Source organism: Bufo gargarizans, chromosome 10, assembly GCF_014858855.1.
Source record: "Bufo gargarizans isolate SCDJY-AF-19 chromosome 10, ASM1485885v1, whole genome shotgun sequence".
Classification (NCBI taxonomy): domain Eukaryota; kingdom Metazoa; phylum Chordata; class Amphibia; order Anura; family Bufonidae; genus Bufo; species Bufo gargarizans.
The window spans coordinates 113,050,412-113,064,117 of NC_058089.1; the positions used below are offsets into that span (position 1 = coordinate 113,050,412).

The 13,706-nt window shown below is 44.9% G+C and overlaps 1 protein-coding gene across 1 annotated transcript in view; it reads left to right on the forward strand.

Annotated features, from left to right (window-relative positions):
* LOC122920104 (puratrophin-1-like) overlaps positions 1–13,706 on the forward strand; it is an 82,286-nt gene that overhangs the window by 39,872 nt on the left and 28,708 nt on the right. Inside the window, exons 6-14 of the mRNA XM_044269312.1 lie at positions 41–164; positions 1,076–1,169; positions 2,070–2,156; positions 3,405–3,521; positions 3,879–3,977; positions 4,713–4,861; positions 9,246–9,384; positions 12,124–12,246; positions 12,327–12,518. Of these exons, the coding sequence (XP_044125247.1) occupies positions 41–164; positions 1,076–1,169; positions 2,070–2,156; positions 3,405–3,521; positions 3,879–3,977; positions 4,713–4,861; positions 9,246–9,384; positions 12,124–12,246; positions 12,327–12,518 (1,124 nt within the window). The remainder of the gene's footprint in view (positions 1–40; positions 165–1,075; positions 1,170–2,069; positions 2,157–3,404; positions 3,522–3,878; positions 3,978–4,712; positions 4,862–9,245; positions 9,385–12,123; positions 12,247–12,326; positions 12,519–13,706) is intronic.

Here is a 13,706-nt window from a genome sequence, read left to right on the forward strand (position 1 = left end):
CATTGTTACCTGCAACAAAACCAGATCTATGTCTTTTTAGGAACACGGGACAGGAGTGGACGCGCTCTGGTGATAATCAACACTCGTGACACCTGCTGGTTAAACCCGCACTGCAACGCCGCTGAACTGGGGCGCCTCTTGTTGTACTTCTACAGCGTTGTACGGTACGAGCCGGTCCCCCTTTCTCTCTCATTTTATATAATGCACACTAACGGCACCCCTCTATATCTGTGCAACCTGTGGGAATTTGGTGCACAGACCATTGGGTTTCATATATACAGTCAGGTCCATAAATATTGGGACATCAACACAATTCTAACATTTTTGGCTCTATACACCACCACAATGGATTTGAAATAAAACAAACATGATGTGCTTTACCTGCAGACGGTCAGCTTTAATTACATCCAAATCAGGTGAACGGTGCAGGAATTACAACAGTTTGCATATGTGCCTCCCACTTGTTACAATAGTTTACCAGATCAAAAACACTCTCCAGGAGGTAGGTAGGAGGTAGGTGTATGTGTGTCAAAGTCAACAATCGAGAGAAGACTTCACCAGGGTGAATACAGAGGGTTCACCACAAGATGTTGCAATTGTGTCGATGTCCCAATATTTATGGACCTGACTGTGGTTCATGCAGTTCTCTGGTGCACATTACTGCCAATGTTTTTCTTTCATTTCCTCACCAATTCAAGATCTCTGTTTTCTGCCAGTAAATGGAAACCGACCCATACAGATGTACTATTTCTCACAGCTGATAATTTGCTACAATTGTATGCAGTCTAGGCAATCCTAAACAGGCTGAGCTCGATTGTAGCAAATCCTCAGCTATGAAATGTATAAGTTCTTTTGGGGATTTCAGCCACTGATATCAAACAGAGATACTGAAAATGAGGAGAGAAGCTGCAGAAGTTCTTGCTTATACAATGATGCTTACATAAACTATTTGACTTTACAGTATCGCACCTATCCATGGCCGAGCACTTGGCGATTTGTGCTTTCAGTATATTTGCTGGTTTCATGGCTGTGATATCATCTGCACCGTGTCACTAATTCTCCTTTCTTCTCCCAGGAGAGACTGCAGAGCTTTGGGCCTGACTCTGCTGGTGGACACTCGGAGGTGCTCTCCAGTACCCGCCTTATTTAAAGCCATTCATATAGTCCAGGTATTTGTTCCATCCATCCAGGATTCATCAGAATTAGTGCAAGAAGTGGAGCAGTTTCCCATAGCAATCGGTCTCAGATTGCTGCCTTAAAATCTGCCCCACTTTTAGGGCTCAGCTACACAACGACATTTGTCACGCAACGTTATTTGTAATGATGGTCAATGGTGATGTGACTGTGATGCGTCAGTCGCACAAAATCCATCCAAGTTGGATGTTTATGCGAAGGTCACAGCATTTTGAAGTGCAACACCATTCCTGTCATTACAAAAAATGTGCAACATTGCTGTAACACATGTCGCAGTGTAGCTGTACCCCGATTTGTAGCCGTACCTTTATATAGAATACACTGAACACATTCCTGCAGATTATGGGCTTCTTAGAGGCATTTGCTGGCACTTTGCACCATTTTAGCACCAATTACATTACTTGTTATGTCGCAGATTTAAAGATTTGTCCACTTTGATTGCAAAAACTATAGGTATAGGAAGAGGCACTTATGGTCATTGCATAATTGCATTGCGGAGCCATTCTGGACCTTGCAGGACGATGCAATGGTCTGCAGGAGCCCTGTGTACGATCGATGTGACAGATGCCCAGAGCTTTACCTGTCACTCATCGCATTGTGCTCTCCATCTGCAGTCAACTCATTACACGGAGAGATAACTGCTGACTGGTGTAATAACTCCAACTTCTTTGCCAGCGGTGGTCTCCAATCTGCAGCTCTCTGTGTGTAATTTAGTCATGTCTGGTGATAATATAGCTGAGATTACACCCAGACTGATCTCTTCCAGATGTAGTAATTATATAAGAAGTTGTCTGTCAGCATAATGAGGGTTATAACCTGTGTTTGGATTGATGTATTAGAGCTGTAGTAATAAATGTTGCATTACTCTGTTCCAGAGCACTATTCCTCATTGTATCCATGGAGTATTACTTCTGACAGAGAAAGATCTTGTCCTGTCCGTGGAGAGACCACAAGGAGTGCAGGTAATGAGTGCAGAGCCCCACGTGATCCAAGTCGCATGTTGTAGTCTTCTGTACAAATTGCAAGAAGGTGCAGGTTGTCTGGATAGAGGGGCATAGATTCTGTTGTACGTACTGTAGATCTTTACTACTATATAGTGATAGTTATTGGGGGGTATAGAATACTGGTGATCCCAGTAACTGACCCTTCATTATTATCAGATGACTGCACAGATGCAGCTTCTAGGAATAGAAAAAATGGGGTTTGGGTCATAGCAAATTTGCAGGCAAGGTTTCCTGAAGTTTTTGGATTTCCGGGTCCTTGATTGACAGATTACGTTAAAACTATGACTGTCCTGTGTGAGTGTATATATGCTAGTCAGAACGTCTCGCATGACTACAAGGGTATGACTCGCCCAACAATCCTTTATTTAAGGGTTTCCCTAATTGTTCTGAAATCCAATCTGACCCGTCAGTAATGTCTGACTAATTGTGACAAAGCATATGGAAGCCCCCTGTGAAGTGTGCTGCATATACCAGCCCGTGTCTCCTGAGGCCGCCCAGGGGTTAAGATTAGCATAACTTTCAGCCTGACCTCTTCCTTGTGTCCACCTTACACAAAAGCAGAATGAAGAGCCCCTGACAGGCGTCAGCTCCCACCCTAGCTAATTCAGAGGCTTTCATACACGGATCCTGCTCTTGGCTCATTAGGGCAAAATAAGAGAGAACAATGATGGCCGATGACCCCCGACCCCTGAAGAGTTAAACCAGCGGCAGGAATGATTTATAGAAGCGCCTATTTCCTGCACCCTGACTGCAGCGCTTCGCTTAAAGGCACAGTGTATGCAAAAAAAAAAGGGGATTGTGCTGATTAAAAAGTGATTTGTTGATATTCTGTAAGAGATTGAGATATATATATATATATATATATAGCACACAGAGCTCAAGTAATCATCTGTGAGTTTTCCAGCCTTATACATCTTACCTGCCCTGATACATAGTAGCAAAGTATCAGGACAGGAGAGGGATTTGTGCTGCTTATGTGATCAGATCATAGAGGATTGTCTACACTGGATACAATTGTAATAAACCTTCATCTGTGAGAAGTATTTGTTCTGTACAGGTTTTCTTCCTCTATCTAGATACAAACAATAATTCTTCCATTCACTGACAGCAAGCAGAGATTGTGAAGATTTGAAGCACCAGATATATTAGAAAGTTTCAGAACATTTTCCTTGGTGATGTCATTTCTATCTGCATATGTTTCTACAGTTTGATGTTCTCACGTCAGTGAAGTCTTTGCACAAACACATAGAGGCCTCGCAGCTCCCCCCTACGTTTAATGGAACATTCCCATATTGTCACCAGGACTGGCTATCATTCCGCACGGTGAGTAACCACTCTGGACTTTGGGGTGACTATATTGTGCCACCGTGATCCTTGCATGACTTGAGGCAGATTTTATACCGCAAAATTGTTAGGCCGATTATCATGAACGAACATTAATACAAATAGTCCTTCCCAAAAATAGGCTCTAAGCTCTTTATCTCCACTGGTGGGCAGGCAATTATTGGGAAGAAACGGTTCCTTCCTGATAATTGCCTGCTCAGTCTGGCAGTGTACATCCCACCTTTATACACAGGCAGAACGTTCTCACTCTCAGGTGCGTCCATTGTGTGGTGAGTGACCATCTGCCCGTGCAGTTTCTTTTTCAATATTCAGATTATTATTTTTTCTTTCCTGTAGAAGTTGGAGAACCTGCAAGACAGCTGCCGGGATGCCTGCATCTTCCTGCACAACGCCATCCAGAACATGCAGGTCATCGCTCTGCCCAACACGGCTGAGGTGAGGAATCCACAAGGCTGAACCCTGCAGTGTAGACGGATCTCCCCCCGCCCCATTAGCCTGCTGTTTATTTCTGTGCAGAATGTGATTGCTCATCCCTAGATCAGGTGTTTGCCTGAAACGTATAGTATCTTTGCATTTAGAAATCAACCCAATCTGATTGTCGAACTGTCCTCATCAGAACATTTCCAGAAGAAGAAATCTGATGTGTACGGACAGCACTTGTCATGTTTAAGCCCCATATTAGTATTGTATCTTACAAAACTATACAGCCAGTGAATTGGATCATCCAATCACATATGAAAGCAGAGGGTTTGCAACGATGTATTCAGTCTAAACCAGGGATGCCCAACCTGTGGCCCTCCAGCTGTTGAAAAACTGCGACTCCCAGCATGCCCGGACAGCCTACAGCAGGGCATGATGGGAGTTGTAGTTTTACCATAGCTGGAGGGCCGCAGGTTGAGCATTCCAGGTCTAAACAGCCAGGACTCCTGATTCAGAATTCTTCCTGCACTGATACTGTACATTGTAGTAATCTATCAGTAGGAGAGACAGATTTATACTGCTGCTTTGGATAGTTGTAGTGGGTCGGATTTTTGCCGTCCTGTTGGTGTTTTTGTTTTCCTCTCACGTATTGGAACATTACACTTGTCCGTACTGCCAGATTTATCACAGCGTGTGACCAGAGACTGTCTATTGCCTCTCATGTAACATGCTGTGTCTTCTCTCTGGAAGGAGGCCAGTCTGCAGCTGACGCGTTTTGGCCAGTTGATGACGGCTGTGCTGGAAGATGCAAGACTAGTGACTCTGCAGACAGAAGGGGGCGCTGTTCTGGCCAGACTGAGGAAGGAGGAGTCGTGTGTAACTCTCACAGATGATTACAGGTACCGTGACCCATGATGGGATTGTACTGAAGTCCTGCTGCAGTTTTGGAGCAATGTATGTAACATGAATTAGTAACATGAGATTACTGGGCTGATGGCTAAACTGGAGGAGAATCCTTCCCTTTGTGAGGAGCTCATATCATGTAAATAAAACTTAAAGGGGTTCTGCAGTTTCTTGATACTGATGATCTATCCTCTGAGGCGGACGGCGCCTACGGACCCCATAGACTATAATGGGGTCCGTTAGGTTTACGCTCAGAAAATGATTTTTTCCATGCATGCAGGACTTTTGTCTCCGCTCCAAAATCATTTTCTGAGCGTAAACCTAACAGACCCCATTATAGTCTATGGGGTCCGTAGGCTCCGCTCGCCTCAGTTATGTGCCCAATCCGTCCTTTCCGTTCTCCTGCTCCTATAACGGAGCAGGAGAACGGAAAGGCTGAATGCTGGTGTGAACTCAGCCTTATAGGTTTAGGTTGGAAAGCATTGTCTAGACTGGATACAAAATAAACAAATCCTCAGCTGTGAGAAGTATGAGGTCAGGATTGATGCCTTCAACTGATGATTTCAACTTCTGGATATAAACAAGAATTTTCCCATTCACTGACAGCAAGCAGAGATCTTAGAAATGGTAAGGAATAGAAATGCTAAATATATTATAAAGTTGTAGAACTTTTCATAGTTTTAGAATTAATTTACATAAAACTGTGACACTGCAGGAGCGGACTTTCTCCATATGATATGGACTTGTCCAGAACTTATAAATTACTGGAATAGTATTAATAATTGTATTATGTATAAACTAAAAATTCGAATTCCTTTTGAACCACAAGTATTTGTGCTTAATGATCTTTCCAAACTAAAAAATCACAAGTATCAAAAGATCTTCCTGAGCAGAATACTGATGTTGGCTAGAGTTTTGATCAGTCGGACCTGGTTTGCCCGATCCACTCCAGACATAAATACATGGATAAATTTAACCGATAAGGTAAAAAATTACGAGAAAATTATATATAAACGGAGGGAAGTTGAGGACCAGTGGAATAGGATATGGGGTGGTTGGAGGATTGACTAGTCGAGGTCAAGTTGTTTTATTTATGGGGGTCCTGCTTTGACGCACCACAGACTAGGGGGGAGGGAGGGGAGGGTTTTCTAAATGTAAATGTAATGAAAAGATGAGTTGAATATATTTATATCTATATATAATTAGTTGGGTCACTAAGAATTGAGAGATTGTAAAAATTTCTACTGTAAATGTTTTGTAGTTTTCCCAATAAATTTTTGAAATGCAAAAAAAAAGCACTGGGCATGTGTATGGTAGATGGGATTAGGACTGGAGGACAGGACCATACAGCAGGACTGAGCACTGGGCATGTGTATGGTAGATGGGATTAGGACTGGAGGTCAGGACCATACAGCAGGACTGAGCACTGGGCATGTATATGGTAGATGGGATTAGAAGTGGAGGACAGGACCATACAGCAGGACTGAGCACTGGGCATGTATATGGTAGATGGGATTAGGACTGAAGGACAGGACCATACAGCAGGACTGAGCACAGGACATGTATATGGTAGATGGGATTAGGCTGGAGGTCAGGACCATACAGCAGGACTGAGCACTGGGCATGTGTATGGTAGATGGGATTAGGACTGGAGGTCAGGACCATACAGCAGGACTGAGCACAGGGCGTGTATATGGTAGATGGGATTAGGACTGGAGCACAGGACCATACAGCAGGACTAAGCACAGGACATGTATATGGTAGATGGGATTAGAAGTGGAGGACAGGACCATACAGCAGGACTGAGCACTGGGCATGTATATGGTAGATGGGATTAGGACTGAAGGACAGGACCATACAGCAGGACTGAGCACAGGACATGTATATGGTAGATGGGATTAGGCTGGAGGTCAGGACCATACAGCAGGACTGAGCACTGGGCATGTATATGGTAGATGGGATTAGGACTGAAGGACAGGACCATACAGCAGGACTGAGCACAGGACATGTATATGGTAGATGGGATTAGGACTGGAGGTCAGGACCATACAGCAGGACTAAGCACTGGGCATGTGTATGGTAGATGGGATTAGGACTGGAGGTCAGGACCATAAAGCAGGACTAAGCACTGGGCATGTGTATGGTAGATGGGATTAGGACTGGAGGTCAGGACCATACAGCAGGACTGAGCACTGGGCATGTGTATGGTAGATGGGATTAGGACTGGAGGTCAGGACCACACAGCAGGACTGAGCACTGGGCATGTATATGGTAGATGGGATTAGGACTGGAGGTCAGGACCATACAGCAGGACTGAGCACTGGGCATGTATATGGTAGATGGGATTAGAAGTGGAGGACAGGACCATACAGCAGGACTGAGCACTGGGCATGTGTATGGTAGATGGGATTAGGACTGGAGGTCAGGACCATACAGCAGGACTGAGCACTGGGCATGTATATGGTAGATGGGATTAGGACTGGAGGTCAGGACCATACAGCAGGACTGAGCACTGGGCATGTATATGGTAGATGGGATTAGAAGTGGAGGACAGGACCATACAGCAGGACTGAGCACTGGGCATGTATATGGTAGATGGGATTAGGACTGAAGGACAGGACCATACAGCAGGACTGAGCACAGGACATGTATATGGTAGATGGGATTAGGCTGGAGGTCAGGACCATACAGCAGGACTGAGCACTGGGCATGTATATGGTAGATGGGATTAGGACTGGAGGTCAGGACCATACAGCAGGACTGAGCACAGGGCGTGTATATGGTAGATGGGATTAGGACTGGAGCACAGGACCATACAGCAGGACTAAGCACAGGACATGTATATGGTAGATGGGATTAGAAGTGGAGGACAGGACCATACAGCAGGACTGAGCACTGGGCATGTGTATGGTAGATGGGATTAGGACTGGAGGTCAGGACCATACAGCAGGACTGAGCACTGGGCATGTATATGGTAGATGGGATTAGCACTGGAGGTCAGGACCATACAGCAGGACTGAGCACTGGGCATGTATATGGTAGATGGGATTAGAAGTGGAGGACAGGACCATACAGCAGGACTGAGCACTGGGCATGTATATGGTAGATGGGATTAGGACTGAAGGACAGGACCATACAGCAGGACTGAGCACAGGACATGTATATGGTAGATGGGATTAGGCTGGAGGTCAGGACCATACAGCAGGATTGAGCACTGGGCATGTATATGGTAGATGGGATTAGAAGTGGAGGACAGGACCATACAGCAGGACTAAGCACTGGGCATGTATATGGTAGATGGGATTAGGACTGGAGGACAGGACCATACAGCAGGACTGAGCACTGGGCATGTATATGGTAGATGGGATTAGGACTGGAGGTCAGGACCATACAGCAGGACTGAGCACTGGGCATGTATATGGTAGATGGGATTAGGACTGGAGGTCAGGACCATACAGCAGGACTGAGCACAGGGCGTGTATATGGTAGATGGGATTAGGACTGGAGCACAGGACCATACTAAAGAAAGAAAAAAAGAAAGAAGAAAAAAAAAAAAAAAAATTACATAAAACTGGACGACACATGTAAGATGGCGTCTGGCCGTGGAAGTGTTAACGCTACAATGGGACCAGCAGTCGCTGCAGATAATGGGGGTGTTTGTTGGAGGAAGCCAGGGTTATCTACCAGTAAGGTCCTGGCCTGCGCCGCAGTTTTCCAGCCACTTTGGATCACTGTGCCGTGTCTGGAATTCGATTGAAGCTGTTGGAGTTGTGAAATGTTTTTCCCGCTCATCACTCCATCATCTGGCACCAGATCCTCTTCACAGCAACTCAGGGGCCAGCAGAGCTCTGTGACTGCATCCTGCGAGGGACAGGGGGGCGTCCGGGATGCTTTTCCCAGCATCCGAGAGACCCCTAAACTGGGAAATCACTGGGGAAAGAGTATTAGTCTCTGTTCACACCACATGTGGCTGACATACAAACATGTACCACTCATTTCTACAGAGCCAATGTATGCCACATACAGGTCACTACAAAAGTGGCTCCTAATGTGCTTCGTCATCTAAAAACACACACTGAAGCTGCTGCAGAACCTCTTCCTGAAGTGTAAACGAGACATCCCTTCCCCACCATTGACACCCTCATGTTTTTCATAAAGGTCTGCCTCACTGACCCGCAGTGCATATTATGTAGTACAGTGCCATAGCTGCTGGAGAACTTCTCTGAAAAGTGACCTGCGACAGATCAAGTGATGAGCAGCATCTATGTAGTTCTGACATTGGAATATGATGATTGCAGTGATCTTTGCAGACATGGCAGCTTCCATCAGTGTGTTTGATATGTATGTATTACATGTGTTGTAAGGTGACGTGTCTTTTAGGGAAACAGTGGACATGGCGGCAGAGCTGTATAACCGGGTGGATGAAGGCGTGCACAGTCTGGTGCGGCTGTCTAACCGACGCATACAGGAGATGGAGTTAGTCATTGGCTTTGAAGCATTTGAAGAGCAGTTTCACGAGGTAAGGATGTGGATAACCCGGTGGGTGTAGATACATGAACTCACGTTATGTTAGAGTAATAAAGGGTCAGACATGTTAGATTTCAATATGCAGAATTCTATTGTTCTTGGGGAGCCTTCTCCTGACCTATAGTGTTCGGATTATTTACTGCCGCTGTATCTTTAAGGGCCCTTTACATTGGCCGGGAATCTTAAAGATAATCGCTAACAAACGTTCATAGGAACGCTCTTAAGTGATTTTCTGGCGGTGTAAATGTACCGCCGATGAATGAGCGAAACGCATGTTCATTGGGTGTCCTCCCACACGACCAGCAGATTGTCTGGAAGGAACACTTCCTTCAAGACAGCATGCTGCTCTGTCCTCTGTAAAGGGACCTTAAGTGAATGTCTTGTTAGTACAGTAAAAGTCCTTTCACCCTTTGGATACCGGAGGTTTTTTTGTTTTTAGCGGTTTCATTTTTCTTCCCTATTTTCCGTGAGCCATAACTTCTTTTTATTTTTACTGTTACATAGCTGTATGAGGGCTATTTTTTTTTGCGGGACAAGTTGTACTTTCTAATGCAACCATTAATTATGGCATAAAATGTTGTGGGAAGCGTAAAAAAAATAAAAAATGGGGTGGAATTGGGAAAAGAAAAACGCAATCCCTCCACTGTTTTACGGGTTTTGTTCCCACAGCGTTTTGTTTACGACAAAACTGACCTATGCCCTTTATTCTCTGGGTCAGTCCGATTACAACGATACCCCATATGTATAGGATCTTCATGTCTAAATAGTGTAAAAATACATTTAAACTTTGAGATTATTTTTTTTTTTATATAACCATATTCTGCCCCCCATAACTTTTTTATACTTATGTCTACTGAGCTGTTTAGGAGCTCATTTTTTTTGTGGAACAATCTGTACTTTTAATTGATACCATTTTGGAGTGTGTGTGTGACTTTTTGATCACATTTTATTAATTTTTTAGGTGTAAGAGAAGCAATGAAAAAATGGCTAATCCTTTTCTGTTACACTTTTCACTGTATTGGAATTTATTTTTCTATTTTAATAGTACGGGCATTTTCAGGCGCGGTGATACCCATGATGTTTATATTTATTGTTATTTAGGTATTTCTTTTTTTAATTATACGGAAAGGGGGGGGTAATTTTAAACCTATATAAAAAATAAAAAAAATATATAATTTTTTAAACATTTTTAGTTTTTAAATTGTTTGTGATCATTATGTACCTCATATATGAGCTTATTACATTTTTTAATGATTTTTTTGGTTTATCAGGAATTTATTAGCTTATTTTGCTCATTTCTTATCCTGGCCTGCCATCTGGTAGCCAAAATAAGAATTGCAGTTTGAATACTGTTAGCTTATTCAGTAAAGCTACCAGTATTCAGCGCAAATACCATGTTTCTCCGAAAATAAGACAGGGTCTTTATATTATTTTTTTTCTCTGAAAAAAGGGTAAGGCCTTTTATCGGAGTAGGGCTTATTTTGGGTCCATGAACAACAGTCACACATTAATGCTTGGACAAAAAAAAAATCTAGATTTATTTCAATACAGTATAATCACAGTGGGTGGCACAGTACTACGGTATGATAGCGGTACAGTACTCTGGCAGGCAATGCCACACTTCTTTCTGGTACCGTACGTACACTGCCCCTGAGCCCCTAGGCAGCAATGTGTACAGTACGTTACCAGGGAGATCCGGCGCAAGAGATGACAGGGTGCTGATTGGTGGAGGCAGGGGGAGGGAGCAGGACGCCTTCACCACCAATCAGCACCTCCAGCTCCAGGCAGCAGAGAGGAGAAGGACATCCTCCTGCTGCCTCATTCAGCTACGGTAGGGGTAAGTTAGAACGTGCGGGCTGGCGGCAGTACAGGGTAGAGAAGCCAGTCCAGCCTGCCCAGCGATGTACCCATTCGGTACCGTAGATGGAAGCGCGGCTGCCGGCATAATTTTGCATTTAGTGAAGCTGCGATGTATGCGCGGGCTAGCGGCTTCACTAAGGCTAAGTGTTGGTAGCGTGCAGCTGCTGTACTGTAGCTCCTGCCCGGATCCGATCAGCTGGGAAAGCGCTGATGTCCTGCCCGCCTGCCCTGCCAGCTCAGAGCCATTAGTGAGCACTCCTGAGCTGCTGAATCCATAAATATAAAATTCATCTAGGGCTTATTTTTGGAGTAGGGCTTATATTTAAGCCCTACTCCCAAAAACCCTGCAAAATAGGGCTAGGTCTTATTTTCGGGGAAACATGGTACCTATGCCCGGATTGGACACATGTTTTTGCGCATTTAGGTGCCGTGATCTCACTTGATCACGGCATCTAAAGCATTTAATTACCGCAATCAGCATTATTGCCGGTCACGGTAATTAGCCACAGGTCTCTGCTGTATCTGCCGGCCATGACGCCCGCTGCACGTGCGAGCGGGCGTCAGGTTTACACATCGCACCACCGCCGTATATGTACTGCGCTGGTAGCCTTAGGGTTAATTCTGCATTAATTCTACAGATTATTGCATACTCCAGATTATCAGAAGATTGTAGAAAAAAAACGGAGAACTTCCTTGTGAGGAACGTTTCTGGAATCCGAAAATAAAATGTCACATAATCCACTGCTATTACATTGCAGTTCTATCTTGGATTATCAGATGCTAGATTACAGGCATGTCGCTGTATGTGGACACTTTTGTGTACAGCTCATTGTTTGACCATTGTTGTTTGGCATCTTCTCCTTTCTTTTAGGTCAGCGGATGGATAGAGAATGTCGGCGAGCGGGTACTTGAGGAGTGCAGTGTCCTAGAAGATTCTTTGGAGGTTCTTCTTCAGACACAAGGACATTTCCGTGAATTTGATGGTGTGGCATGTGTAAGTGGTGACTTAAGACATCTCTCCTCCTCCTTAGGAGCTGGAGACCCGGACCGCTGACATTTGGTTCTTGTTTTCAGGAGTACTGCAAACGTGGTCAGGAGCTGCTCCAGACGGTGGACCGGTGGCAGAACCTCCCCTCCCCTGACGTTCAGAAGTACATGATCAGGTTGCAGAAGTGTCAGGAGAAGGTGGGCGAATTCTTCAGGAGACTTGAGGAGTGCAGAAGCAGGTTGGAGAAGACGGTCAGACTCTATCAGTTCTTTGACAAGGTCAGTGAATAAGTCGCATGTCACAAATACATAGAAGCCATATTAAATGCTTCTCTATTTCAGTTTAGCTACAGTAAAGTAACAGTATTTAGCTACAGTCAAGTAACACTGAGTAGCATCTAATATCCAGAGTACCTGCCATGTGCAGCACGGACAGCAGCTAGACGACCTGAGGGTCACTCAGTAAGGTCTTATTAGACTGTCACGGGTATCTGGAGCTGACAACAGTGTATCCCACAGATCCAGGAGGCGGCGTGGGGGAGGATCCATAGAGGGAACACGACCATTGAGGTGGTCCCACTGATGCTCTGTTGGGTTCAAGTCTGGGGAATTAGGGGGACAGGGTAGTACTTAGAAGACTTGGTCATTAAGTGTGGATAAGTGTGCCCAGAGAATGCCACGACAACCTTCCCCTTGTGTTCTTCCACAAATGGTTGCAGGAAGTTTGTTCTCTGATGTTTCTCTCCTGACATGCCAGCGTCCATCTATTCCATGAAACAGAAATCAGTGGAGGTCCAATTCCGATACTGCTGCAAAAACTGAAGCCTTTTCTGCCGATGCAACTTGGTTATCATACGTGCAGTGACCGTCTACTGCATATGGGGCTCCGAAGCAGACAGAGTTCTCTGAACTGTTGTGTTAGACACACGTCTGATAGCCCCTGGTTCATTTTGGGAGAGAGTTGCTTCACTGTGGTGTCTCTGTCCACCCTCACAGCCGACGTTCACCTCTAACATCAATGGCACGTGGTCTCTGCAGTTTCCACACTGATGGTGCAATTTGTCCACTCACCATACACTTTCACCACAGCAGCACAAGAACAGTTCACACTGCACAGTGTCAGAAATACCGCCACTTGAGGCCCAAAAGCCAATAGTCATCCTTTCCTGCAACTCTGATAAATCGCCCCTTTTACCCATTACGAGGAATATGCATGCAGACAGCTTATCACACACCATATATACCCACCAATCCAGCTCAGAACACGGTACTTCATTCTTAAGCTACCTGCTGACGACGTCAAAAGTAGGAAGTGGTCAAAATAATCGTGTGTAGTTTGAACTCTGCCTTCTGTCTCAGAGGCTTATGCTACTGCTCTGTCCCTCCCCCATGCTTTACACTACAGCTCTGCTTTATCACCTTGACTGCACAGTAGCACAGGCAGCTTCTTGTTTTCTGCACAGAATT